The sequence below is a fragment of the Brassica napus genome, chromosome A10 (assembly GCF_020379485.1).
Source record: "Brassica napus cultivar Da-Ae chromosome A10, Da-Ae, whole genome shotgun sequence".
NCBI classification, from domain to species: domain Eukaryota; kingdom Viridiplantae; phylum Streptophyta; class Magnoliopsida; order Brassicales; family Brassicaceae; genus Brassica; species Brassica napus.
In genome coordinates this window covers 18,313,259-18,339,397 of record NC_063443.1, presented here as the reverse complement: position 1 = coordinate 18,339,397, position 26,139 = coordinate 18,313,259, and the positions used below count along the sequence as shown (strand labels likewise).

General features: G+C 36.0%; 8 protein-coding genes and 1 non-coding gene across 9 annotated transcripts; 6 read left to right on the top strand and 3 right to left on the bottom strand.

Annotated features, from left to right (window-relative positions):
- The first annotated feature begins 74 nt into the window (after positions 1-74).
- On the top strand, positions 75-2,371 carry LOC106419182 (cytochrome P450 71A1). The gene is made up of 2 exons (XM_013859936.3): positions 75-1,011; positions 1,557-2,371. The coding sequence occupies exons 1-2, from the start codon at positions 133-135 to the stop codon at positions 2,169-2,171; spliced, it is 1,494 nt and encodes a 497-aa protein (XP_013715390.2). The 5' UTR covers positions 75-132; the 3' UTR covers positions 2,172-2,371.
- Positions 2,372-5,952: 3,581 nt separating this feature from the next.
- Positions 5,953-8,105, top strand: LOC106419464 (cytochrome P450 71A1). The gene is made up of 2 exons (XM_013860253.3): positions 5,953-6,951; positions 7,371-8,105. Exons 1-2 carry the CDS (start codon positions 6,088-6,090, stop codon positions 7,971-7,973), a joined length of 1,467 nt encoding a protein of 488 aa, XP_013715707.1. The 5' UTR covers positions 5,953-6,087; the 3' UTR covers positions 7,974-8,105.
- Positions 8,106-8,272: 167 nt separating this feature from the next.
- On the bottom strand, positions 8,273-10,268 carry LOC106419026 (deoxyhypusine synthase). The gene is made up of 7 exons (XM_013859772.3): positions 9,969-10,268; positions 9,714-9,884; positions 9,409-9,627; positions 9,232-9,318; positions 9,041-9,146; positions 8,671-8,906; positions 8,273-8,584 (listed from the first exon to the last, which is right to left on the bottom strand). The coding sequence occupies exons 1-7, from the start codon at positions 10,164-10,166 to the stop codon at positions 8,495-8,497; spliced, it is 1,107 nt and encodes a 368-aa protein (XP_013715226.2). The 5' UTR covers positions 10,167-10,268; the 3' UTR covers positions 8,273-8,494.
- Positions 10,269-10,434: 166 nt separating this feature from the next.
- Positions 10,435-13,255, bottom strand: LOC106419062 (guanylyl cyclase 1). The gene is made up of 10 exons (XM_013859816.3): positions 13,042-13,255; positions 12,588-12,840; positions 12,373-12,497; positions 12,125-12,236; positions 11,938-12,012; positions 11,600-11,688; positions 11,417-11,478; positions 11,091-11,163; positions 10,852-10,927; positions 10,435-10,764 (listed from the first exon to the last, which is right to left on the bottom strand). Exons 2-10 carry the CDS (start codon positions 12,753-12,755, stop codon positions 10,729-10,731), a joined length of 816 nt encoding a protein of 271 aa, XP_013715270.2. The 5' UTR covers positions 12,756-12,840; positions 13,042-13,255; the 3' UTR covers positions 10,435-10,728.
- Positions 13,256-14,826: 1,571 nt separating this feature from the next.
- LOC106419071 (rop guanine nucleotide exchange factor 5) lies at positions 14,827-17,502 on the top strand. The gene is made up of 7 exons (XM_013859831.3): positions 14,827-15,290; positions 15,437-15,553; positions 15,635-15,789; positions 15,858-15,932; positions 16,014-16,304; positions 16,463-16,828; positions 16,916-17,502. The coding sequence occupies exons 1-7, from the start codon at positions 15,023-15,025 to the stop codon at positions 17,438-17,440; spliced, it is 1,797 nt and encodes a 598-aa protein (XP_013715285.2). The 5' UTR covers positions 14,827-15,022; the 3' UTR covers positions 17,441-17,502.
- Positions 17,503-20,646: 3,144 nt separating this feature from the next.
- TRNAD-GUC lies at positions 20,647-20,718 on the top strand. The gene has a single exon. It is a non-coding gene; the product is annotated as a tRNA-Asp (tRNA).
- A 31-nt stretch (positions 20,719-20,749) lies between these two features.
- On the top strand, positions 20,750-21,405 carry LOC111197946. The gene has a single exon (XM_022693679.2). The coding sequence runs from the start codon at positions 20,805-20,807 to the stop codon at positions 21,333-21,335; it is 531 nt and encodes a 176-aa protein (XP_022549400.1). The 5' UTR covers positions 20,750-20,804; the 3' UTR covers positions 21,336-21,405.
- On the top strand, positions 21,218-23,055 carry BNAA10G24570D. The gene is made up of 2 exons (XM_013859807.3): positions 21,218-22,829; positions 22,915-23,055. The coding sequence occupies exons 1-2, from the start codon at positions 22,406-22,408 to the stop codon at positions 22,929-22,931; spliced, it is 441 nt and encodes a 146-aa protein (XP_013715261.3). The 5' UTR covers positions 21,218-22,405; the 3' UTR covers positions 22,932-23,055.
- On the bottom strand, positions 23,040-25,593 carry BNAA10G24550D. The gene is made up of 4 exons (XM_013859810.3): positions 24,500-25,593; positions 24,043-24,106; positions 23,368-23,553; positions 23,040-23,283 (listed from the first exon to the last, which is right to left on the bottom strand). Exons 1-4 carry the CDS (start codon positions 24,638-24,640, stop codon positions 23,267-23,269), a joined length of 408 nt encoding a protein of 135 aa, XP_013715264.1. The 5' UTR covers positions 24,641-25,593; the 3' UTR covers positions 23,040-23,266.
- Positions 25,594-26,139: the final 546 nt, after the last annotated feature.

Genomic DNA, 26,139 nt, shown 5'->3' with positions numbered 1-26,139 from the left:
CAAACAAATAAAACGTGTATGTTAGCAACTTATATGGCACATATGATCAATTTATCTGATATAAATAGACGCCTAGGGAAGATCAAATAAAACAAGTGATCACAGCAGAAAGTGAACTTAACCCTGAGAATTATGGAGCAAATCGTCTTCAACTCACACACTTTCCTTTTAACTCTTTTCGCATTGTTCCCAATTCTCTTCTTCGCAATTCTCAAAAATAAGATCAGATCAAAAAAGATAAAACTTCCTCCATCCCCTCCAAAGCTTCCTCTCATTGGAAATCTTCATCAGATAGGTAACTTACCCCACAAGTCACTCCAGGACCTCTCACTCAAGCATGGACAGTTCATGTTCGTGAACCTTGGAACCACTCCATACCTAGTTGTTTCGACCGCTGATGCCCTCGAAGAGATCACCAAGAACCACGACATTACCATCTCGAATCGACCCACCAACACTAGCGTTTATCCTCTAATGGGTAATGGTCAAGACTTGTTGTACCATCCTTACGGAGACCACTGGAAGCAACTAAGGAAGATCAGCGCAATGCATCTGATGAATAAAAACGTCGTGAACCACCGGTTTCAAACGTTGAGAGATGAAGAGATCTCGAGTATGTTGGAGACTATTCATCTTTCGAGCCTAAAAGGCGAAGAGATCAATATATCGGATATGATGAATACTGTGGTAAGCAGTGTCCTCCATAGGTCGTACACGGGTAGCTCCAAAAGGGAAGAAAAGGAAGGGCTCTCGAGCTCGATGCGTTTCTTGAACTGGGACGTCAAGTTCAAGAAGCTCTTGGGATCTTTATGCGTGGAGGATTTGTTTCCGATCTTAGGGTTGATGGATAGGTTTACGGGTTTCAAAACTCTTTTAAAGAGTACTTACTTGGAGTTAGATAGTATTATGGAGACTCTCATCAGTGAAAGAGAGAAGGAGAGCTTCGTGGATGTACTTATTCATCAACGAGACAACGATAAACTTGACTACGACGTCAAAGCAATCATGCAGGTGTGTGTATATATTTATTTGCATTCGATTCATAAATTACTATCTGGATTTTTCTTATCGAAATTAAGTGAATATCAAATCATATCGAATATTCAATATCTTTTTTTGAACAACATCGAATATTCAATATCATAACCTAATAATTAATAAATACCTTCAAATAACACTAAATTATGTTTTGTGACAAAATTAGCACACAAAATTTTCTTTTCAAACTAACATTAATTTTTTTTGGTAACACTTAATATCATTAGTTAAAAGTTAAAAAATACAATTTTTGTTTTATATTTGGGTTTGGGTTTAGTGATTATAATTTATGGTTTAGTAGTAAGAGAGTGTGGGATTATGATTTAAGAGTTAGAGTAATTAAGTGTTTTTATTTTCAAAATAATGCTATTTTAGAATTTTTTTTATAATATAATATGTATAAAAATATAATTGAGTGCTATTTTTTTGAATAAACTTTTTAAAAGTGTTGATTTCGAAATTTGCCCATTAATTATTGTTTTTAGATTGTCTCTTTCTTAAAGATGTTTCAATTGTAGGGTATATTTGTCGCGGGTGTAGACTCTGTAGCATTGGAGCTAGAATGGTTGATGGCCGACCTCATCAAGCATCCCAAAGTTATGCGGAAAGCACAAGAAGAGGTACACCGCATAGTTGGGACCAAATCAAAGATAAGCAATGATGAAATAGAAAAAATGCATTATTTGAAATGTGTAATCAAGGAGACAATGAGGCTCCACCCTGCGGGAGTAGTTCCACGAGAGACATCATCTAAGTGGATAAAAGTAGGAGGCTACGATATCCCTCCGAAGACCAAAGTATTCGTGAATCTGTATTCTATCCAACGAGACCCTAAACAATGGGAAAATCCAGACGATTTTATACCTGAGAGATTCATGGAAAATAACATTGAGTTCATGGGGAGCAAAGGGTACATTCCATTTGGATTTGGTCGTAGGAACTGCCCTGGTATGGCCTTTGGTAACACTTTGCTCGAGGAGATTATTGTGAATCTCCTTTACCGGTTTGACTGGAAGTTGCCTGATGGTTCTAAACCGGAAGAGCTAAACATGGAGGAGGTAAGTCAGTTTGTTATCGCAAAGAAGTACCCTCTCAGGCTGGTTCCGGTTCAAAGGTTTAAGAGCAAAGCCTAGGGTTTATGTAATAAGGGTTTCCATTTTTAAGTAATAAATGGGGTCAATGCATTTGGTTTGCTAGTAAGAGTGACAATAAAAAAAAAAGTGACAACTATTTATTTCGGTTTTCAATAATGTTTCGGCAAGAATTAGGCCGTTTCCTTGTGTAAGCATGCTATCAAATCATATTATTAATCAATTTTACGATTATTTATCTACTACAGTGTATCTTAACTTATTTGGCTCAAGCTACAATGCCCGGTACAGGCCAACATTTAATTAACTGCATTGATTTTTACCCGAATACATTACGAACGGTAATCCGCTTCCCGCCCCGCCATGCAGTTAACAGTAACAAAAATCTTTATATATATCTTATATCTATATATATTTATAACTGTTAGAAACGCACCGCAATTAAATTGCTTGTCCCGCGCGCATCGTTCAATCCGTAGTCACTATTCGGAGCCAAATCTTCTTTGTAACGTGTACTTTCCTTTATTGACGGAACGGTCTTTACTTTTTAGTTATTACTATTATTTTTTTTTCTTTAATAATTCTGAACTTTAATTTTAATAAAAAATTATATATATCAGCATTGATTTTCAGCCGTGAGCGGAATCAGAAAGTAGGTAAAAAAAGGTGAATGATTTGACCAGTTGTTTAAGTGATGGATTGATTAATTTCTCATCAAATGATAAATGATAATTCTTTACAATATGTATTCAGTCAAATGGCTCAAACGATTTATATACCGATTAAGATTCCGAATGGTAACAGCGGATTGAGCAGTGCGGGACAAGTGGTTTGACTGCGGTGTGGTTCTGACAGTTATAAAAATGTATAGATATATGGTATATATAAAGATTTTTGTTACTGTTGACTGCGGTGCGGTGCGGGACGAATGTTACCATTCGGAACCTAAGAAAACCGATTCACCTATAAGGACAAAATGAAGTTAAAAAATAAATTTTCTACTCACAATCTGTTTGATAGGTTCTAAGTGATTTTCTTAAATTTTATTATAATAAAAATAGTAATATAAAATAAATGAGTATTAAGTTAAAATGCTCTAAACTGATGAAAACTATTTAAAGTTTCAAATTTGAAATATCAACTTGTTTTATAATCATTATTTTTATAATAAATTTTAGAAACTTGTCAATGGACATGCTCTTGAAATAAAAGGGTCAGCTGTGACCAAACGCAAAACTACAAAAGAAAATTGAACCGCATACGATTAATCTTGTTCAACTCTTTTACTCCTACGCATTACTTTAAGCGGTCGTGTTCGCAGTTGGGCCTCTTAGATAAAGGGGATGATTGGTTGGGGCTGTAGATGCTCTGGACAGCCAAAATTTAGTCTACAGCTATATATCTCAACCAATCGAGCTTTGCTTTCCTTAAAAAGCTCACAGCAAAAAAATCTCTGCAAAATCAAAATATGGCTGTAGAGAGCTTTATTTCCAGAGCAAAAAAATAGTGCTTTAGAAATCTACAGCAAGGAAAGCTACAGCAAATAAATCTACAGATTAAATTCTACAGCAAAAAATATAAAGCTACAGCACTTACCAATCATCCCCAAAGAATAGAATAATATATATTTAATTTATAAAGATAGATTATAGCCAAGAAGTTAGAAATCAGTATTGATAAAATTAGAGAGATTGGAAAAAATAATCCAATAACACATTTTAGGATCATTTTTAAAAGTATATATGTATGACTAGTGCGATTGTACTATAAGTAGCGTGTTTTGTCAATTACGTAAAAAAAACATGCTTCGTCAATAAAGTCTGAATTAGACAGCTATTTTTGGAATCGACGACCAAAGGAAAAGAGAAAAAAAAAATTACACAAATGTATTTTTTTTTCTTTTTGCAGAAATGTATATTCACGCTAAGAAAAAGAGCCATGCATGCTGAAATCTCGATGAAACTTCCTACCGAGAGAAAAATATCATCTGCAGTATGTATTATAAATGTATTAAAATTATAGGTAAACGCAGATCAAATATCCTGAACTTTCAAATTTCAGAAATATTATGAAGTCAAAATATACTTTCCGTTCAAAAATTATGGTTTCAATGCCGGTCTTGACTTTTATAAAATTGAATATGGATGATTTTGTACTGTCGCAATTATGGTTTAAAATTATAGAAACATCTGTTCACATTAACACGCAATAATAGAACGTTTTTTAATATTGAAAACCTATTTGGAAACTTATACAGTGTGAAAATGATTACTACTTCCAAATTTATTATCCCGTCTGATTATTTAAAATAATGCAATTTATTGTAAATTTTGAATAAATCAAGTTTTCGAATACTACGGCAGACTGCATGTTGAATACTTATGAACTGTTTTCCACTTTCGCTCAAAAGTTCATATAAAGTACAAATCCTACTTTTTCAAAGTATGCGTAAACGCTCGTTGGAGATTTTAGACACACAATTCGCTAAAATCTTACTAACGAGTTATGTGTGTGTGTTTCTATGACTGGCCCACTGTAAAACCAAGTTTTCAAGGAAGATGGGAGGAACGAACTCTTTTGAAGACCAAGTACATGGCAAAATTGGAGGACCACTAGCGAATGGCACAACGTAGCTTCCTCTTGTAATTGTCTTTTACAAAAACTATTTTTTACAATAAACTTAACCATTAAATTTTAGCAAAAAATAATAATAACAACCGTATTTCATCAGTCAAGAAATTAGAACTTAACTGGTTAGAAAACAAGGATTGAAATCATGTCCTTCTGCTAGACATGCTTTGGAAATCTTTGGCAAGCCACTGTACTCTGTACGTGACCTGACCGGCTGAACCCATTGACAAAGACTTTACACTTTCTCGTGAATTAATATTAGTCTTTTCTTTTCACTCCATTTGTTTTTAGCTCAATTATTTTTTTCCTTTTCGACCTCCATAATTGGTGAACATCTTGCATGTTTTGGATTCTTTTGATATTAGAAGTGTAATAAATGTTTTAATACTTTTTTTGTTTGGCATCTGAATTTTTCATTTATATATATAAATAATGAGCATGTAGAAACAAAAACCTGCAAAATGAATTTTCCATTTATTTATCCATTTTATTTGATATGAAAAAGAAATTTACCATTGTATCATTCTTTTCCAAATAGCACCATTACTATCTACCAACACGTTTATTGTCTTCTACCAACTTCGGTAGTGATAGTATTGGTGCCTTGCGGTGGTCATTATTGTAGCGAGTCAATGTCGTTTTATCTGATAAATATACATCAACCATCGACCTATCGTTAAGGGAATACAAGCGGTGGGTTTAATCTTCGGAAGAAAAGTCATTTGTTGAAACCTCTACTTTTCTCGTGGAAGAAAAAACGTGAACCACATAAATCTAGACTTTCAATTGACTTTGACCAATTTTAATTTTATTAACTCCATTAAATATCCATTAATAATGTCAAAAAAAATCCATTAATAAATGCTTTCTAAGTTAAAATATGGAGTGCTTATTTGCTTTTAGCACACATTAACATAACACTTTTTTGCTTTTTCATTTTAAAATCAAATTTGAATTCAGAAATAGTGGGAAGTATATAATATGTTAAGATAAAAATAAATAAATGATTGCCCTAGTTGGAAAAATAGTTGTTAAGACAAACCATTACTCCTACCCTCTCTTAAACAAATATTATATGTTTGACAAAAAAATCTGATGGTGTCAGAAAGGTTGAACGCTCAACAACGTAGTTCTTAACTTTAATTGAATAACAATGCTATTGGTCTCGGGTCTTTGTTTTGTACATTGAAGAGATATTTGCTAAGGAGCCAGCTCATTTTGACTGCAACTTTCTACACAAATACTTATAACCCTCTTAACTGCTATAAATACAAGGCTTGGATCAAACCAAGTGATCACCAAACTTAAAGAAAGAGAGATAGTAATCATGGAGCAGATCCTCTCTAACTCAAACCCTTTCCTTTTAACTCTTTTAGCTTTGTTCCCACTTATCATCTTCGCACTTATCAAGAAAAACAACAAATCAAGAAAGCTAAACCTTCCTCCATCCCCACCAAAGCTTCCCTTCATCGGAAACCTCCACCAAATCGGCGACTTACCACACAAGTCACTCCACGACCTCTCCCTCAAACATGGACCATTCATGTTCGTAAACTTCGGAGCAACTCGATACCTCGTGGTCTCATCCGCTGCTGCTCTTGAAGAGATCTCCAAGAACCATGACATTGACTTCTCGAACCGACCCGCTATCGCTAGCCTCCAAGGTCTAAAGGGTAATGGCCAAGACATGGTCTATCATCCTTATGGAGACCACTGGAAGCAGTTGAGAAAAGTGGGCGCTCTTCATCTCTTGAACAAAAACGCTGTCAACAAGTTTCAGACAATGAGAGATGAAGAGATCTCGAGTATGTTAAAGACACTTGATGTTCATAACGTGAAAGGCGAAGATGTCGATATAACGGATATATTCAACATCGTGGTGAGCAATATCTTTCTTAGGTCGTACACGGGTAGTACCCATAAGGAAGATAAGACCACGAAGAAGTTTTTGGATTGGGATGTTAAGTTCAAGAAGCTCATGGGAGCTTTCTGTGTTGGTGATATGTACTCGAGCTTCGCTTGGGTCGACAGATTTACGGGTTTTACAACTCTTTTAAAGAACATCTACTCGGAGTTGGACGGTATCATGGATAAACTCATCAATGAAAGAGAGAAGGAGAGCTATGTGGACGTTCTTGTTCGCCTACGAGACGTCGAAAAATATGACTACGATGTCAAAGCTATCATGAAGGTATGTGGAACATTCTCTAGATACTTCCATTTAATGTTCTAAAAATCAGGCGCATAGGTAATAATCAAAACAATTTTCTTAAAATCCAACTCAAAAAATTTAAATAGTTTATATCGTCTTAAATATTTCTAAATTAGTCTAAATCAATTTAAAATGGTATCAATCGGTTAAATCAATCAAAATGTTAGTGCAATTCGACAAGCTTGTCTGTTTTTTTATATATAATTTTTATAACTTATAAAAAAACCATAATATATAATAAATAACAAATCATTTGTTAATATTTGGCTCCACCTAGATCCCAAATAATCTTCTTAGTCGGTTGTCTATAAAACATCCACTTACACTAGGGATTTTAGAACATTGCTTTCATGCATATGTATAAGTCAGCTATTGAAATGTTCTTGGTCCAACTGTAGGGTACATTTGTCGCGGCTATAGAATCCGTAGCACTGGAGCTTGAGTGGCTATTCTCGGAACTCATCAAGAACCCTGAAGTTTTAAAGAAAGCACAAGAAGAAGTACAACGCGTAGTTGGGACCAAAGCTGAGATAACCAGTAATGAAATAGAACAAATGCATTATTTGAGATGTATCATTAAGGAGACGTTGAGGCTTCACCCACCAGGTATAGTTCCGAGACAGACATCTTCCAAGTGGATAAAAGTAGGTGGCTACGATATCCCTCCCAACACCAAAGTACTTGTGAATCTCTTTGCGGTCCAACGTGATCCTAAGGACTGGGACAGACCTGATGAGTTTATCCCTGAGAGGTTCATGGAGAAGCACGTCGACTTCATGGGGAGCAAAGGGTACGTTCCGTTTGGGTTTGGTCGTAGGAACTGCCCCGGAATGGCTTATGGTATAGCGTTGCTCGAGGAGATTATTGCTAATCTCTTGTACCGGTTTGATTGGAAGATGTATGATGGTTCTAAACCGGAAGAGCTTAGTATGGAGGAGATATCTCAGTTTGTTGTCACTAGAAAGGTTCCTCTCAGGGTTATACCAGTTCGCAGGGTGTAGTTTTCTCAACGAATATGGTTTTGTTATTAATATGTGGAATAATCATATGGGTGAAAGTTTTAAGGTTTTTTTTTGTTTTTGAATAATAATGTTGAATAAGATGAAAAGTAATGATACATGAAACTTTGATAATGTTGGACTTGGATGAATTAATCCAAAAATATACTCACACATAATATTCTTCATTTATTCACACATTAAGAATTATTAAGAATACACATTAAATATGTATCATAAATATATCATTTTCTGTGATTAACAATTTTCAATAAATTTAAACTAATAGCATGCCAGTAAACTCGATTAATCTTCTAACATTAACAATTTACTGTCATTAAATAATACAAAATTTATTGAGCACATAAAAATATTATTCTTGTGAAACCATTTTTTCCAATTTTTTTTTTTTGTCAAAAGGAGGTAGTATTGTTTTAGAGATGAATGTTATGTAAAGCAGGACAAAGGGTACAACAACAAGATGGAAGAACAAACCGATAAATGAGACGTAAGCTTTCTTGGGCTTAGGTCTTGTGCTCACAGTTTTGTTCTCTCTTGGAGGCAAATGTTTCTGCAACCAACAAAGGGAAGGCTATAGTAGCATCACAGTATACCTGCAAGAAATGATCCATCATCAAAAAATGTAACTCAAAACACTAGTAAAGACGCGAAAAAAATCAAAAGAAGGTTTGAATGAGACCTTAACGGTTTTAGCAGATCCCCTTATTTTACCCCAAGACACTGCCTCATCAGGGCGTGCACCAGAGTCACTCCCATCAAACTCTTGCCCTGTGTTTATGAACACAGCGTAGTCCGCACCGTTACGCATCATGTTGGCATTACATATGTGGTGCTTCGGCAAGCCCCCTCCAAGGATTATCATCCCTGTCTTTCTTGGAGTAGCATGGACTGCTTCACCGTTCATAGCTCTGATATCTGTTCATCAAGCATTAACTGGTTCAGTCATTTCTTATAATCCATTAAAACATTTACAATTCACTGCTAGTTACAATAGTCTTGCACTAGACTTAGTAGCACATGCCATTGCCTCATTGAGTGAAAGAAGGTACCTTGCACTACGTCAATGACAAGGCCAGAGGTACGAAAGGAGTGAAAATACAGCATATCACCGAGAGAGCCATCGGTTAACCCCGGGCAGAACACTGGAATATTCATCTACAAACACCACATGAGACATGAACCTTGTTACCTTACCTTCCATGCCCAAAATACTACAAAGGGTAAGTTTTTTTTATGTTACCTTGTATGCCCAGTAAAGGTAAGAACTCTCATTGTTTATTTCTTTTCCCAACCGTGCTAACAATTTAGATGGCGTCCACAACACATTCTACAATCAACATAAGAAAGATTATCATCAAGAGAGGAATAATCTATCTCCCCACTCGAAAAAATGAAAAGAACTGAAAGCAATAAAAACCTCTTCTTTCTGTTCCTTCAACATCTGGTCAAAGATGGGAATGATCCAATCCTCAAACTTGCAGTAGTTATCATTCGGAACAAGCAAGTTCCCGATCCGGTTCAATCCCTTTGACCGAAGATACGCACCCGGTAGAGAGAAGTCACCTTTGAAAGTAGGAGCAAGGCATTTGATAAGATCTTCCTCTACGCCACCAGTAGTAGTAACTATAACATCAACCTGAAAAGAATCATTAAAATCAACCAAACAGCAACTTCCCAAGTAAAAGACAGGCCAAGTCATTTAAACTAAAACTAGTCACTAACCATATGATGCTGAACAAGGTATCGAATAGTCTCTCTAACACCAGAGGAAACAAGATTCGAAGTGAAGCCTAGAAAGATTTTACACTTCACGGACTCTCTATACGCTGGATCCTTCTCCTCTTCACTACAGTCTTCAGGTGCTATAGTTTCATCAGAGAGTCTCCACTCTAGCTTCAAATACAATTCAAAGACCAATGTTTACTGATTCAAACAAAACTAAGCTCAATATCAAAAAGTAACTTTAACTTCTCGAACCATTTGATTAACGACATCAATAGCTTCGCCGAGGTTTGAGGCTTGGAAGCCGGTTGTGAGCATGGATCGGAGAAGCTTCGGGTAGTTTACTCCTTGGTTGAAATCGTATCCTTCGATTTTGTCGCACTTTCCTTCCAACGATTCTGATTCCTTGAAGACGGTGGAGTGAACAGATGAGAGAACACGATCCTCCTCCATCTTCTTTCTCGGAAGATGTGGAGAGTTTTGGGAGGGAGTTTTAGGGTTCTAGCAAGCTAGTAGCAGACAGGGAAAAAGACACAACCATCTTCTTAACGAATCTTATGATGATGTGTTTGGTCCGAATCTAATTCCGGTTTAAGAATGTTCTGGTATGACGCGAATTGGATATGTTGGTATTGGTTCGGTTCGGTTCGATCCGGTACGGTCGATTGTACTTTTGTTTTAACGTAGTGGAATTAGTCTTGTTATTACTGGAAAACTTGAATCAATCAAATCTTATATTGCATTCACATCCTAAAGGGACTTTTATGACAAAACCGATTTGTACAACAAGGAATAACTATAACAGCTTAGAAACAGAGACAAATCTGATCAATGTCAAACCTATACTCACTTATGATCCATGAACCTCTATATGAATATGTTGGGCAACATCCATTTATACGTATATATATATATATATGTATATGTAAACTAGTATTGCTCTTCTGGGATAGAACACTCGGGTGGGTTTCATTTTAATCCACACTCATTTGATGATGATGAAGAAGATAGAGAACTATTCTTTCTGCTTCTTCATGTTCTCCAAGCTAATCTGCACAAATCCATCGAAAACAGCAGATGAACAAAGAGCATCTTCACAAGCCAAAACTCAACAAATATTCATGTTTCCTTAGATTACCAGGAGAAGATCTTCGTCTGTACCAAACGATTTCCGGGCATTCTCTAGGCATTTTGACGAGACTCTCTCGTGCATCCTGCAAGAATATTTTCTCTGTGAATTCTTTACTAGTATGAGTATGTCCAGGAAACTGGCAGGCTCCCTGATGATTGATGCATCAGATGCAACATCTCAGCGTACAAGGTCGAAGGGGCACATGACTGTAAGAAACAAAGCAGTAAGAGATTATCAGAACTTACTTGGAACTGGCGGGATCTCTGATCTCGAACTCATTCTTTACAGCATCGTAGCCACATATCACAATGTAGTGACCTATTGAAAACACGAAGGAAACAAACTGATGTAAGGAATTTAGAAAATGTAGTCTTTAACCGCTTAGGTGAAGCTTGATAGCGTTTTCGCTCTTTTGAGCAGCTAGGCTTTAAGCTCGGCTTAATTAATAATGTGATTGCTTTGCCATGTCATGGTTTCATAAATTACAGAAGTAGAATATCAAGAGGATAACAAAACTGGACTTCCTATTTCGAAGAGACGAGACAGAGTATAAGACAGGGGGCATACTCACCAGTGTAGCTGGAGTTGCTGCTGTGAAGACCAGCGACAATCACTTCCTCCAACCAAGACTTGCTGCAAAAACCAAAAAACGAGCATGAACAGTATGCAACTTCTTTATCATACGTTTAGCAAAAGCATAGGAAACAGGAAAGACACAAATGAACTTGAGAACACGAGAAGCGAGAGAACCGACCTTAGCTTGTCTTGGTCGACTAATGCAATGGCGATATAGTTCCCCGACAGTAGCAAACAAGAAATCTCATCGATACTAACTGACCTGCACTGCAAAAACGAAGAGGTTGATTGAATTTGATTTCCAAATAACAAACAGATTACACAAGGGACGGTTTGATGACACATGACTTTCCGCAGAAAATGCTAAAATGATGTAGATTATCAAGTCCTAGTAACAATGGGTAGAAAAACTCGCCACATATCTCAAGAGCATCACTAATGGAACAAAAAAAAATAGAGAGATTTTTTATTCAACACAGGAGCAAGTCGAAACATTGGGCAAAAACGGGGGTTTACCTGTATAACAATGCCAGATTCATGTGCTTTTCTAAAGAGTAAATCCACACGCAGCAGATCTTCAGGGAGCTGCTCCTGCATCATGATTTCCGAAAGGAAGATAATTAGAAGAAACAAGTAGGGAAAAGAATCAACATTTCATTAACACGAATCTAGAGGTCTTATTGCATATAAGGTTGAGAGATACCTTGTAAAACTCCTCAATGGAGTAATTTGGATTAGCTCCGAATGTGATTGTGCAATAAGAAAATTCCACGCAGAACCTTTGCAGTAAATATGCCAGATCAACAGTCCAAATGCTGCAGAAATGACCAAAAAAACAAGAAAAAGCTGATGATAAATATCTTCTTTATATGTTTCTCATCTATAAGAAGCAGACAAAGCTCATAAAAATAAAGTGGAGGGTGATGAAAGTTTCTTAAGGTATAAGCAGACCTATTTGTGGAGCAAATCTCAGCCAGATCCTCAATAGTACAGCTAGTGATGCCGCTAGCTCGGAGAACCATGAGAACACAAGCGAGGCCACAGTCCCACGAAGCTAGCTGATGTACATGAGGGACCTAAAGATATAGCAAATATGATTATAAGTTTCAGATTCACACTAGACTAAGATCAAACATGGAGAAACAAAAGAATATAGCTAGTCTTACTTCCATGTGGGACGACGAGGATGGAGCATTGAGGCTGCCATGACTAGTAGTAACAAAGGAATGATCAAACTGTGAATATTTAGGAGAAATGGAATCTCCATCTTGTCCTTCTTCTGATCTCCCCTGGACTTTCAAAATCTTGTTGAGCAGAAAACAAAGAGGCCACATGAATAAATAAACCCAAAGTGTGTTGTTGTTCTTCCACACACTATAAGCAGTAACAGCGTTATCTAATGATCTCGCTGCTTTAGACCTGAATGAATATACACAAAGAATCATCAAATACGACGAACAAAGCTAAAACAACTCTCATCTCCATCAGCAAAATACTCTATTCAACCAATAATCAAACAATATGCGAATCTAAGCGGACTCGTAACCGATCACAAACCTAAATAATCGTGACTTCTACGATCGAGAACCAAAGAATCAAATCAGAGAATGAGAATTTCACCTTTGCTTAAGATGCAAGACGGTTCTAGGCGTTAGGGAGAAGCAATAATTCTCTGAATAATTTTCCTCCTACTTTTTTTTCCTGGAAAATAATAATCAAAACGGTTTGGATAAAGGAGACGAAGCTGTGGAAAGCGACGAATCCTATGATTTTGCTCTAAATTAAAATCCCTTTTCGCTTTGTCTTTTTATTCCTTCTTTCTCATTCATCTTTCGTTCCCGTCTTCTCTCGCAATTATTGAAGTTCCCAACAATGTTGGACATTCTCGCTGTCAGTTCTGGGATGGGTTACCCAACTCGGCCCATTAGCGATCCATCTCTATAGCGTTTCGGTACGTGTCAGTTTGGCCCATTAAGGGAACAAACTTTACGAAACGACAAGGTGTATGGACTAGTGAACTGTCGTTTACTGTCATGCTCATGCATGTGATGATCGTTTATGTTTTTCTAACCTTTTCGTATTCAGTTTTATGTATATCAGTTGTGCTTTCCCCACAACTGATATACATAAACCGTAAAAACAATTTTAAATCAAACTTATCACTACAATATTTCAAAAACTACGCAAAGTACAAAAGGAGAGAAAATTTTAATCATAAAGGGCAGCAGCTAGTAAAGTAGGAAGACATTATTATATACCAAAGTAAGAAAAAAAAAGAGAGTACAAAGACAAGGATTTGAATTGAAACCCATATCGAATGTAGAAGGCGGGATGTTGAACACGTGACAAAGAAGACACTGTAGACTTGTGAAATCCATATACATTAAAAAAATAAAGAATATAACATTTTTTGAAAAAAAAAGGAAAGTTTATGAGAGTGCTGTGTCCAAAAAGTCAAAAACTTTTATTTTCACTTTAACAAAAGCTAGTTATTTGAATTTCTGTATTAGTAGAATTTAAGACAGTCCACACCTTTTTACTTTTTTTAGTGAACACTATTGCTCTATTGGATTCGAATTTTGGAATTGCGAGATGTGATGTGATGGACATGACTTGAACAAATTATGAATCAAACCGTAATGTTATAAACTTATAATCAATCATACATAACATATTTTTCAACTATTTTGGGAAGGCATAAGTCATTAAGCTACGCCGACTTGAGAGAGGCCTTTTAAACGGCTACGGAACGAATAGCGATGGGACCATGCGTTTGAATTAAATCCTCAGATTACGATATTGCACCACCAGAAACATCCATATTAACGGAAATGCCACTTACTTACCCTTTGCATTATTTTCTGACAACGAATAACGATGCGATAAACCAGCTATAGCCTATAATATGAACCTTTCACATTTTTATCGGCGGCCGAGATATTAAATTTTGACACTTCCCAAGAAGAATGTATTCACTTCCTTTTTGGGGTTAAACTCTTCATTTATTAGGTAGTTTTCTGATAGTTTTTTTTTTGGAATTAAGATAGTGGTGTTGTTAAGTAGTATCATAATAACCTTACGTAGAAAATAAACCTTATGTAGAAATGCAACCAGTCTTTAACTAATTTGTTTGAACTTTGAATTTAATTAATTTATGTTAAAAATAGTTATGTCCATAAGTTACGTTATAATTAATATAACTAATTATTACCTCAAAATATGAAAAAATCTCTTTGATTAATCCCCACTTAACCTCACCATATACTACTTGTAGTACTTACTAAATTCTTTGATTAACACAAGGGGCAGAACCGTAACATCCCACCACACGAGAAAGAGATTTGTCCGCCAAAAATATAATTTAATGTTTTGAAATAAAAGTCAATATATATTATTACTCTCTATCTACTATACTCGTGACAGAGGAAGAAGCTAAAACAGAGAAACATAACTTTTTCTATCGGCTGAACTATTTTTGAAATTTCTTTGGATTTCTCTCTCACAAGAGACATGTTCTTACCATAAAGCCGTTTCTTAAACTCTATCCTGTCTTTCAAACAAAACCAGTTTTTCTCTTAAGTTCGGTATTAGTTTTTCTAAAATGGAGAATTTAGTGAAGAGCTGCGCAGGGATTGATAAGAAAAGAAGTGTCTTAACCGAATCAAAGGAGAGAAGCAGCACAAACGGATCGAGCTACGAAGGTTCTTCATGCCCTGCTTCGTCTTCTCCGCCACCATCATCGATTCTAGGCTGGCCGATAAGGAAAGCCTCGTTTCGTAAAAGTTCAAAGGAAAACATCAAGTTCGACCATAACAAACCTGCCCTTGTCGCTGATTCTGGGTTTAAAGGAAAGGAAGTGAACATTGCAGGTTAGTGCTCTGTTTTCGTTTGCAATACTCTGTTTTCGTTTCAGAGAAAAATAAAAATCGAATTTTTTTTTCTAAACCTTTTTACTTTAATTTAGTTTAAAAATTTTGAAATTTAATTTTTTTTTGTTGATCTGATTTTGAACTAGATGTGGATATGATGAAGGAGAGATTTGCAAAGTTATTACTTGGTGAAGATATGTCAGGTTCAGGCAAAGGCGTGTGCACAGCTTTAGCCATTTCCAACGCCATCACCAATCTCTGTGGTATAAAACACTATCTTTGTTATCTTTGTGTTCGAATCAAAACTCTCTCTTCAAAGTGTTTAACATGTTTTCTTCTTTTAGCTACAATCTTTGGACAGCTATGGAGGTTGGAGCCTCTTCCAAGCGAGAAGAAGGCAATGTGGAGAAGAGAAATGGAGTGGATTCTCAGCGTTAGTGATCACATCGTTGAGTTAACACCTTCAACGCAAACTTATCCAGACGGAAAAAAGTTCGAGGTACGTTCATGATCTTTTATTAGTGGAGTGTAAATGTGTACTAATGAATCAATCTTGTTGATGTTCAGGTCATGACTTGCAAACCAAGATTTGATCTTTTCATCAACCTCCCAGCTCTCCGTAAGCTAGACAATATGCTTCTTGTGAGTCTCCCTCAGACCTTTTGTCACAATGATCCTTTCAAGTGAAACCATTTGATGTAGATCTCTTTGTTGGCAAAATAGGATGTCTTGGCGAGTTTCAAGAAAACAGAGTTCTGGTACGTTGATCAAGGCATTGTATCTTCTGAAAACGATGGCTCAGCGTCTTTCCGCAGAAAGATTCAGCGCCAAGAGGAGAAATGGTGGTTGCCTGTTCCTCGTCTAGCACCTAATGGCCTTACAGAAGATGCAAGAACAGAACTGAACCACAAGAGGGACTGTGCAACGCAGATACTTAAAGCTGCAATGGCCATCAATAGCGTCTCTCTAACCGAAATGGATGTTCCTGAATCTTACCTTGAAACCCTCCCTAAGGTTTCTATCTTTACTTCAAATGCACGTGCGGTTTTAAAAGTAGAAATTTTTTTTTTTTTGTTAGTGTTAATTGTGGTGCGTTGCGGTTTTAATAGTTAACGTTCAGAGCCTTAGAATCTCTTTCTTATGAGTCTTCGGACATTTTACTCTTTGTGCAGAACGGTAGATCATGCCTTGGAGATGTTATCTACAGATACATAACATCTGAGAAATTTTCCGCGGAGTGTCTTCTTGACTGTCTTGATCTCTCCTCTGAGCATATTGCTCTTGATATCGCAAACCGTGTGGAAGCTTCCATATACGTTTGGCGCAGAAGAGTTCAAACAAAACTTGGAGTCAACAACAACACTTCAAGCTCTACTACACCAAAGTTATCATGGGAGATGGTGAAAGATCTAATGGCTGCTGGTGACAAAAGAGGATTGCTTGTGGAGAGATCCGAAACTCTCTTACGTTGCTTGAAGCAGCGGTTTCCATCTCTAACGCAGACTTCTCTAGATATTAGCAAGATTCAATCTAACAAGGTCCAAAAAAAAATAAACGTTTACATTATATGATTTGCTTTTCTTGTTCCTTTAACTTAAAACTGTCTTTTTTAAATAAAATTTCAGGATATTGGGAAATCAATCTTGGAGAGCTACTCAAGGGCTTTAGAGAGCTTAGCTTCAAACATCGTGGCACGAATCGATGATTTACTCTATGTGGACGACTTAACAAAACAACCTGATGATAACCATGTATTGTCAAGTCCAAGAGTCAGCGTTATAGCTCACAAGAAAGTAGTACCAGTCCCTTATTTACTATCTGCATCAGGAACACCATACAGAACAAGCTTCTCAACCACACCAGGTTTCTCTCCTGCACCTAGGATTAGCCCTAGACAAGGAGAGAGAACACCTTCTTTATCCAGCAAGAACACCATCAAAGTCAATGAGAAAGGTGTTCCTTCTCGAGGGTTTGGAGTGAGAAGGGTCTTGAACAACTATCTTGGCATGGAGTCGAAACTGAAAGTATGCGTGGATCCATCAGAGAGTCCAGAAACGGCAGTGAGAAACCAGTTTGGTAAAGAAGGTGAAGAGGAGAAGAAAAGAGATTCATTAACATCAAAGGGTCCTCCTAAGTACAATGTGTCTTGAGAGCTTGTAGAAACTCAATATAATGTATTTGTTTGATATGTTTACTTATAGCTTTTGTCTTATTCTAGTGTCTACATCTGCAAATCAAAACATACAAAGTTGAGACTTATCATAGCAAAACGTTCTCTCATCAAATCAGTTATGGTTGGTAAACAACACCAACAAATCATTAATAACGTGTATAAGGTACAATACACTTACTAATGAAGAAACAAACAACAAAGTCGTTGTAGTATAGTGGTAAGTATTCTCGCCTGTCACGCGGATGACCCGTGTTTGATCCCGGCAACGGCTTAATTTTTTATTTTCCTCATTAATTTTTTTTTCTTTAAATCTAAGAGTCGTCTCATCGAATCTAATTGGGTTTGATCCTTCTCGCAAATAGCTGCAACAAGCTCTTCGTAAGTCTTCCGCCGCCTTAAATTGTGTTTTGTTGATTTTGGGTTTAATTGTGGGGATTGTGGATTGTTTGCTCTCGCTAATTGGATAGTTGATTCGATTTATTGACATATAGATTGCAAGATACAGTTCCTCCACATAAGAGCATGTATTTTGATCAGTCCTCTTATCGAGAGAAATGTTCTCTCGACACGACGGCCAATCTCAAGCAAACCATTGACATCATAGAGCAGAAGCTACAAGATAAGGCTATATGGTTTAAGGAACATCCTTAATTTCAACATATATTTAATATGCCTAGACAATTTCATAAGTACTCGGTATTGTGGGCTCTAATTCTTAGGACATCATATATCAGGGATATTTGAATGGTGGCATATTACTGTCAATGGCGTTCCCATTAAATATTCAATTCGAGAACATTCATTGTTTGTTGGAACTCGTTTTCGACGATATGGTTTAAGACCATTTTTTGGTAAGTTTCCGGACGAAGACGTTCGTCGGAATAACCAGATGTTGGGCACTATAAAGTAGTGTAACCACATGTCAAAATCAAAGTAGGTTTAAATGAGAAATGGAGTTCCAAAGTGTGACTTACAAAGTTTAAAAAACTTTAAATTTGACTAAGTATAAAAACTAGCAAGTGCACACATTGGATATTGGGGTTTAAATTTGATTTAAAATTGTTAGATAGACTTTGTGTCTAATATCTTATGGTTTAAATCATATTTATGTTATCTTTTATATTTGTTTAAATATAAAAATGTAAACCCATAGCAAAATAAATTAGCTTTGATTAGTGGAAGATATTAATATTTTTGCTAGTAAGTTACGGTCAAGGGTTAATGAAAATTTTGTTTTTCATTATGATAATTGATGTGACTTAATGCTCCATAACACCACTTTACGTTTGTTGTGATTTTGAAGAAAGAAAATCACACCTTTGTGATTTGTATCATAATGTAATCCTCATTCTCTTATTTCTATATAAAGGCTTGTGAGCCATTTAGAAAAAATACACCAACACATTCATACAATCAAGAAACAATTCTCTCACTCATAATAGTTATACTAGTATTTTTTTCTTCAACACATTCTTCAACACATTCAACACATTCTCTTATCTTTGTTTTATTCTTCTTTCTTTTGATGGCAGATCCGATGAAGAAAAGCAACGCCATCTTCTGAAGATCTTCATTTCCCTCTTCCATTGATTCTAGTTTTTGTTCCACGTCTGAGATATCTACCTTAGATGTGTCTACAAAATACTTCTCAGCAAAATTAAACTTAAATTATAGCTCTCTTCAAAAATATTCTCAAACTTTAGTGGGAGGTGATCGTAGCATAAGCCAGTTAACAATGCATGTTCTCGAATTGAATATCTAATGGGAATGCCATTGACAATAGGCCACCATTCATTCTCGGAAGATTCTGATGTTGAAGAAGTTGTTATTTTGTCTGATTCTGAAGGAGAGAAAAGGGTCAAAGGAGAAAAAAGAAACATAAACAAAGAGAGAGGTACTTATCTTAATATGCAGTATGCAAGTTTGACAGCAAAACGCTAAATAAAAAAATTGACTGAGTTATTTATTTCAGTATTTATTTGAGTGCTAACTGAAAATCCCAAATAAATACTGAAATACATATCTAAAATAGATATTGAACTGAAGAAGAAAAATAAGTTATGTAAAATACCATGTGTAACAGGCCTAGAGTATATTTAATGTCATTGTTGGTGTCACTCAAATCTTGGAGTTTTTCATCAATCTTATCTTTTTCATCTTGAGATAAAACCTCCTGTTTAGATGCATCTTTTTCATCAATCTTATCCATTTCTCCGTCTTCTTGTTGATGATCAATCAAACTGTCCAAACATCAACAAAAAGACGGGGAAATGGATAAGATTGATGAAAAAGACGCACCTAAACGGGACGTTTTATCTCAAAATGAAAAGAATAAAATTGATGAAAAACTCCAAGATTTGAGTCACAGCAACAGTGACATTAAATATACTCTAGGCCTGCTACACATGGTATTTTACATAACTTATTTTTCTTATTCAGTTCAATATCTATTTTAGATATTTATTTCAGTATTTATTTAGGATTTTCAGTTAGCACTCAAATAAATATTGAAATAAAGATCTAAAATAGATATTGAACTGAAGAAGAAGAAAATAACTCAGTCAATCTTGTTGATGTTGACTTTCTTTATCTGTTTTGTCCCCCTTATAAGGACGTTATAAATAACTCAATCAATTATTTTTATTTAGCGTTTTGATATCAAACTTGCATACTACATATTGATACAAGTACCTCTTTCTCTTTGTTTCTGTTTCTTTTTTCTCCTTTGGCACTTCTCTCTCCTTCATAATCAGACAAAATAATAACTTTTTCAACATCATAATCTTCTGAGAAGGGTCTTGAACAATTATCTTGGCATGGAGTCGAAACTAAAAGTATGCGTGGATCCATCAGAGAGTCCACAAGAAGCAGTAAGAAACCAGTTTGGTAAAGAAGGTGAAGAGGAGAAGAAAAGAGATTCAATAACATCAAAGGGTCCTCCTAAGTACAATGTGTCTTGAGAGCTTGTAGAAACTCAATATAATGTATTTGTTTGATATGTTTTACTTATACCTTTTGTCTTACTCTACTGTCTACATTCGCAAATCAAAACATACAAAGTTGAGACTTATCATAGCAAAACATTCTCTTATCAAATCAGTTATGGTTGGTAAACAACACCAACAAATCATTAATAACGTGTATAATGTACAATTACCTAACTAATGAAGATACAAACAAAAAGTCGTTGTAGTATAGTGGTAAGTATTCCCGCCTGTCACGCGGGTGACCCGGGTTCGATCCCCGGCAACGGCGTCAACTTTTTATTTCACTCATTAATTTTTTTTTTTCTTCTTTAAATGTCAGATTCGTCTAATCGAATCTAAACGGAGACTCCAAAAATGACGACGAGCATTCACATCACAGCACTCGACGGGATCGTGAACGTGAACTCACTCTTCACCCTCGCCGTCTTCATCGGCCTAGCCTGGAACCCCTCCGACCCAACGAACAGCCTCGTGACCGACCCGAACTGCAACCCGACGGCGCGCATGGCGGAGAATCTCGTCGCCTTCCACGTCTACTCCTTCGCCTCCTTCCTCTTCTCGAGCCTCGTCGCTTTGGGCCTCAAACAGGCCATGAGGCTCAACATCGCGGCCCCTTCGTTTCACTTCTCGGCTCGGATCGATCCGGTGGTTTACTATGTTAACAAGACGGCGCTCAGATTCGGGATGGTTATCTCCGGTTTGGGATCGGTTTGCGGGTGTGTGTTTTTGATGTTGGCTTTGATTAATGTGGTTCAGATCAAGCTGGGGAGCTTTGGGTGTGGCGCGAGTGGGCATAGTTATGCGGCGGTTGTGCCGCTTTTGGTTTTGGTTCCTTCGGCGCTGTTTATTTATGTTTCGCTTATGCTTTATGCTTTTACTCGTTAGAATGATTGATGCAAATAGGAAACAATGTTTTGTATGGTGTGTTTGAAAATGAGAATGATTCTTGTGCTGATTCTGAGATATGATTCTCATTTAGATAGGGATTGTGTTATCTGGAATAATCAACGGGTGGATTCATATAGATTCGATCCCAGGACATCATGGGTGTTAGATTATGCTGGATTCTCATTTAGATTTTGCTTTTTTTTTTTTTTGTTTAATTAAGTTTAGATGATATTCTTATTTAGATGGTGATTAGGCATGAGGAACAATCAACTAATGGATTCAAACAGATTCAATCCGAGAACGTGGGTGTTAGATTATGCTTTTCTGATGCTTGTTTGGTTTTGATATCTTGGATATTGATTAAGCTGAGTTACTGTACAAAGAAGCTTTTTTTTAAATTCTACTTGGAATCAAACATCAAAAGCGAGAAACTTTTAGATGTCCCGCCTTTGGATTAGAGTTTTTTCAGCTGTTTCTAGCTTTTGTCTCTCTCTCTCTCTCTCACGTATCAGTTGCGTTGAGAACTGAAGGACCTAAGGATCTTTATGAGGTGATCTTTAGCTTAGAGCTGTTTGGTTTGATCTCTTGGGATATTGATAAAGCAGAGTGACTGTACAAAGGTGGTTTTTTACACTATTTACTTGGAATCTAACATCAAAAGTGAGAAATTTTCAATGTCTCTCATTTGGATTAGAGCCTCTTTTCAGCTGTGTTCCTAGCTCTGTGTCTCTCACACATCGCTAGAGCGCTTAAGCTGAGTTCTATTCTTCAGTTGCTTTGTGGACCTAGAGCACCTAACTTAAAGCTTAATTCTTGCTGAAGGCTCATTAAGGCCTTTGACAATCGTTTTCTTCAAGTACAATACTTGGTTTCTTATTATTGCCTATTGGTTTGTCATGTAAAAAAACCTCTTTGCTTTCCCAAGGGTTTTGAAATGATTAGCTAGAAGATTAAGGGCACTCTGACCTTACTTTAGATTATAATAACTATACACTTTGAGGCCCTTAATGCGACTGATTAGGTGAAGTCATTACTATGTTCCTTTAGTGCTTCTTCCACTACTTTCTATGTGGATTTTCTTTGATCCTCCGGACATTTCAATTGCTATAAATCTCAGGCTCCACAATGAGTATATGCATATACAATCTTCTTCAAGAATGGATACCTACGTTTTATCTCGCCTTCTCGTCCTAGTTCTCTGCATCTACAGCCTTAAAACCGCGGTCCATGGAGCTGGAGAATGCGGGAGGAACCCTCCGGATAGAGAAGCCATAAAGCTGGCTCCTTGCGCAATGGCTGCACAAGACAAGTCTGCTAAAGTGTCGGCAACTTGCTGTGTTCGAATTAGACAAATGGGGAAGAACCCCAAATGTCTTTGCGCTGTCATGCTCTCCTCTACGGCTAGAAACTCTGGAGCAAAGCCAGAGATCTCAATGACCATTCCTAAACGCTGCAACATCGCTGATCGCCCCATCGGTTACAAATGTGGAGGTAATATCATAACTGCTTATTAACTTTTCTCTGTCGGTCGCATATGCAATTTTGCTTATCAAGTTTTTACTTGTGTTTCTTGCAGCTTATTCTCTGCCTTGATGTAGCCGACAGAGAGCAATAAACATACTTTGAAACCAGTCTAAAATCATGTGTATTACTTGGTTTCAGTAATAAAATTTGATCAAACACGATTGTTGGTCATGAAAATATAACTAGTTACTAAGATCGTGAGTATTTTATTTACCATACATTAGTGGTAGATGAGGTCAAATAATCGCCATCTTAAACTATGTAGGATTACAACCAAAAACAAAAGATGAACATATATATAAACAAAACCCAAAGATCACACTGCGAAGTGACGGATATGAATGCATCGATATATATGGCATGGCCATTGCAGAAATCAAGTGAGACTAGTTAGGTTGCTCCTCTTAGTAATACAAAGAACCTGCAATAATGAAACCAAAAATCTGTTAATGGAGTGATTAAGAAAAAGTCATACTAGGTAATTAAGATAGAGAAAGGTAAGGACCTTTCCACCAATTTCCCCTGGAAGTAGCGTTTGTGTCATCGGTTCGATCATCAGTTTCTTTGTGGTGATGAGATGGAGAAGTGGAGGAGCCATCGGTTCGTGGAGGTGAATAGTGTTGCTGGCCCCCGTAGTAAATGGAGGAACTGTAATAGGAAGCTTCTCTCTTTTCATGGATGCTTCTCTCATCTTTGGAAACACACCAAAAGAGAGAGTGAGAACAAAAGTTAAAATTCCTGGAAAATATTCATATTCTTAACTTCATCATATTCCTGGAACAAATGGCCGTAGGCTGATCTTATTTGGGACTTTCAACAATAGTTGATGCAATTAACCTCAGTATCTTAATATTTTAAGGGGATTATAGACAGTAGACAATTTGGTAAGAATTTTAATAAAATTTTACTTTTGACAATTTTAGAATCTATGGTTTATATATATTAACTACTTATATTTTGAGAGTTCTAAGCAAGTGTTTTATTTATCTATATATAATAACTAATACCGATCTATGCTTAAACTAAAATACAAACTCGGAAATATTATTTAAAGACTAATGTATGACTTTCCTTTAAAAAAAAATACATATTTCAGTATTCTTTTACCAATTTATTCCTAAATAGTTTATTAAATCTAAAAGCGAAAAAATATTTTATTGTTTTGTCAAAATTAGATTACCAGTGGTTTGAGAAATGCTGCTTTGCACTTCATAAGCAGTGTGATTTCCGTTCTTCTTTGATACCTGCATTATAAATTGTTTCAAGTTAACTACAAACTCAATTTATGAAATAAAAGCTTCAAACCACAACCACATACATACACACATATATGAATATGCACCCCCAAGAGGATACATGCATGAATGTGATAGTTTCTATGCTTACTTGTCGTGTAGCTAGTTAAGGAAAATTCTTTATGACTATAAAAAGCCTTATCTCTTACAAAAGCTTATCTATTTCCAAAAGATTTACAGAAAGTGTGCATCATAATTCAGTTTTATTCTAGCTGTTATGTATGTGTAAAATCAACAATTTCAATTTAATTCTACACAACCGCTAAATATGTTACATGCACATACTAACATTCAGCATATGCATGCATATATATAGACACACATATGTAAAGTATATATTACAGGAGGAGGGAAAATGGAATCGAGTATAGTTGAACAAGAAGAAGCCGAAGTAGCAGAGGTTGATCCTTTGGGACCAAAGAGATGATCAAGTGAAGAAGGTGAAGAAGATGAGGAAGTAGCTTTGGTTTTCTTCATATCCATGGATGATTAAGTACTAATTATATATCTCGCAGTGAGCTTTGTTAAGAGTAGAGCCAGAGAGAGACGTACTCAAGATGTTGATTTGTGTGTGAGAGAGAGAGAACAAGAAAGAGCAATGGATAATGATAGTTATTGATGATGATGACTTTGGTGTTTTTTGGTTTTGCCCTAACTCCCCAACGGTCTGTTATATAACCAACTTCTGATGAGACGGAGATGGGTTCACGTGATCCCCACGTGGCTCTGCCGCCGTCTTCAGCTCTCTCCATTTTGCCACGTGTGTTTTCTTGTTGATGTTGTGGATAAACTTTGCTTTTACTACTTTTGTACTTTTTCTCTACAATTTAATTCACTCTCTGTTTTTGTCATTTGGATAAGTTCTTGACCTTCTTCTTTTTCTTCACTTTTATACAACGGAAAAGAAAAATAAAACTCGTGGTGATTATTGATCTTTGACATATATACATACACACTACTAAAATCTCTATCTCCTTCATTTTCTTAAATATAAATACAATAAATTGGATAATGCATGCGACTCAAAACGACTTTTTTCTTGAAGGTGTATAGCCTTTTTTCTCCTAACATCTTTTAGACTGAATCACACTATTATGGAGTATGGACTAAAGGTGCATGCATGGACATTCTCACATCTCGAATATTAAGCTTTGATTTTTAAATTACTTTTATGTTGTGTAAGAGATGGGTTGTTGTTCGACTTGATGGTAAGAAATAAGAATATGAATAATTATAATGGATAATGTTGGATAGGGAGACGATGTTATACTGTTAATGTAGTTTACAAGAAATGTAGAATGCTATAACATAGAAAATGCTCAATCTAAAATCCCAAAAGATAAATCAAATCACACTTTGAGAAGAATGATTAATTAAGATATGGAATCCATTTCCCTTTTATTCGTCGTAGACTTATTTGTGATATACCACATTTCATTTCTTTTATAAAATGATATTTTGGTCTCTCCTTTGGTTTGTCTATTAACCGGTAAAGGATGTATATTTTATCTTTTTATACCAAAAATTCCGATCTAAGCTAAGCATATATCTGATGTGTTTCAAAAAAAAAAAAAAAAAAAAAAAAGCTAAGCATATATCTGCAGGGTCAAGTCTATCATTATCAAAAAAAGATTTCATGACTTGATTTATTCCAATTTTTAAAAAGTAGAGGTCGCAAAACAACAAGCTGAAACGTTGAGGCATATTCCCACGTCTATCTTCTCTTTAATTTTGATTGCATTTTATCTTCTCCAAATCTAGTAAGATTCGCCATATAAAGATTATTTTAGGATATAAGAATCAAAAATCACTTGCCAAATTATTTCGGCGGATATATAAACACACATATACCGACAACAAAAACGTTGACAACAAAACAGAAATGGGTATGATGAGTATTCTTATCCAATTGTTTGTCTACAGAGATTTAACTAACGTCTTATCTGTTTTATGTTACTTTCATCCTACGCAAAGATTAGGGA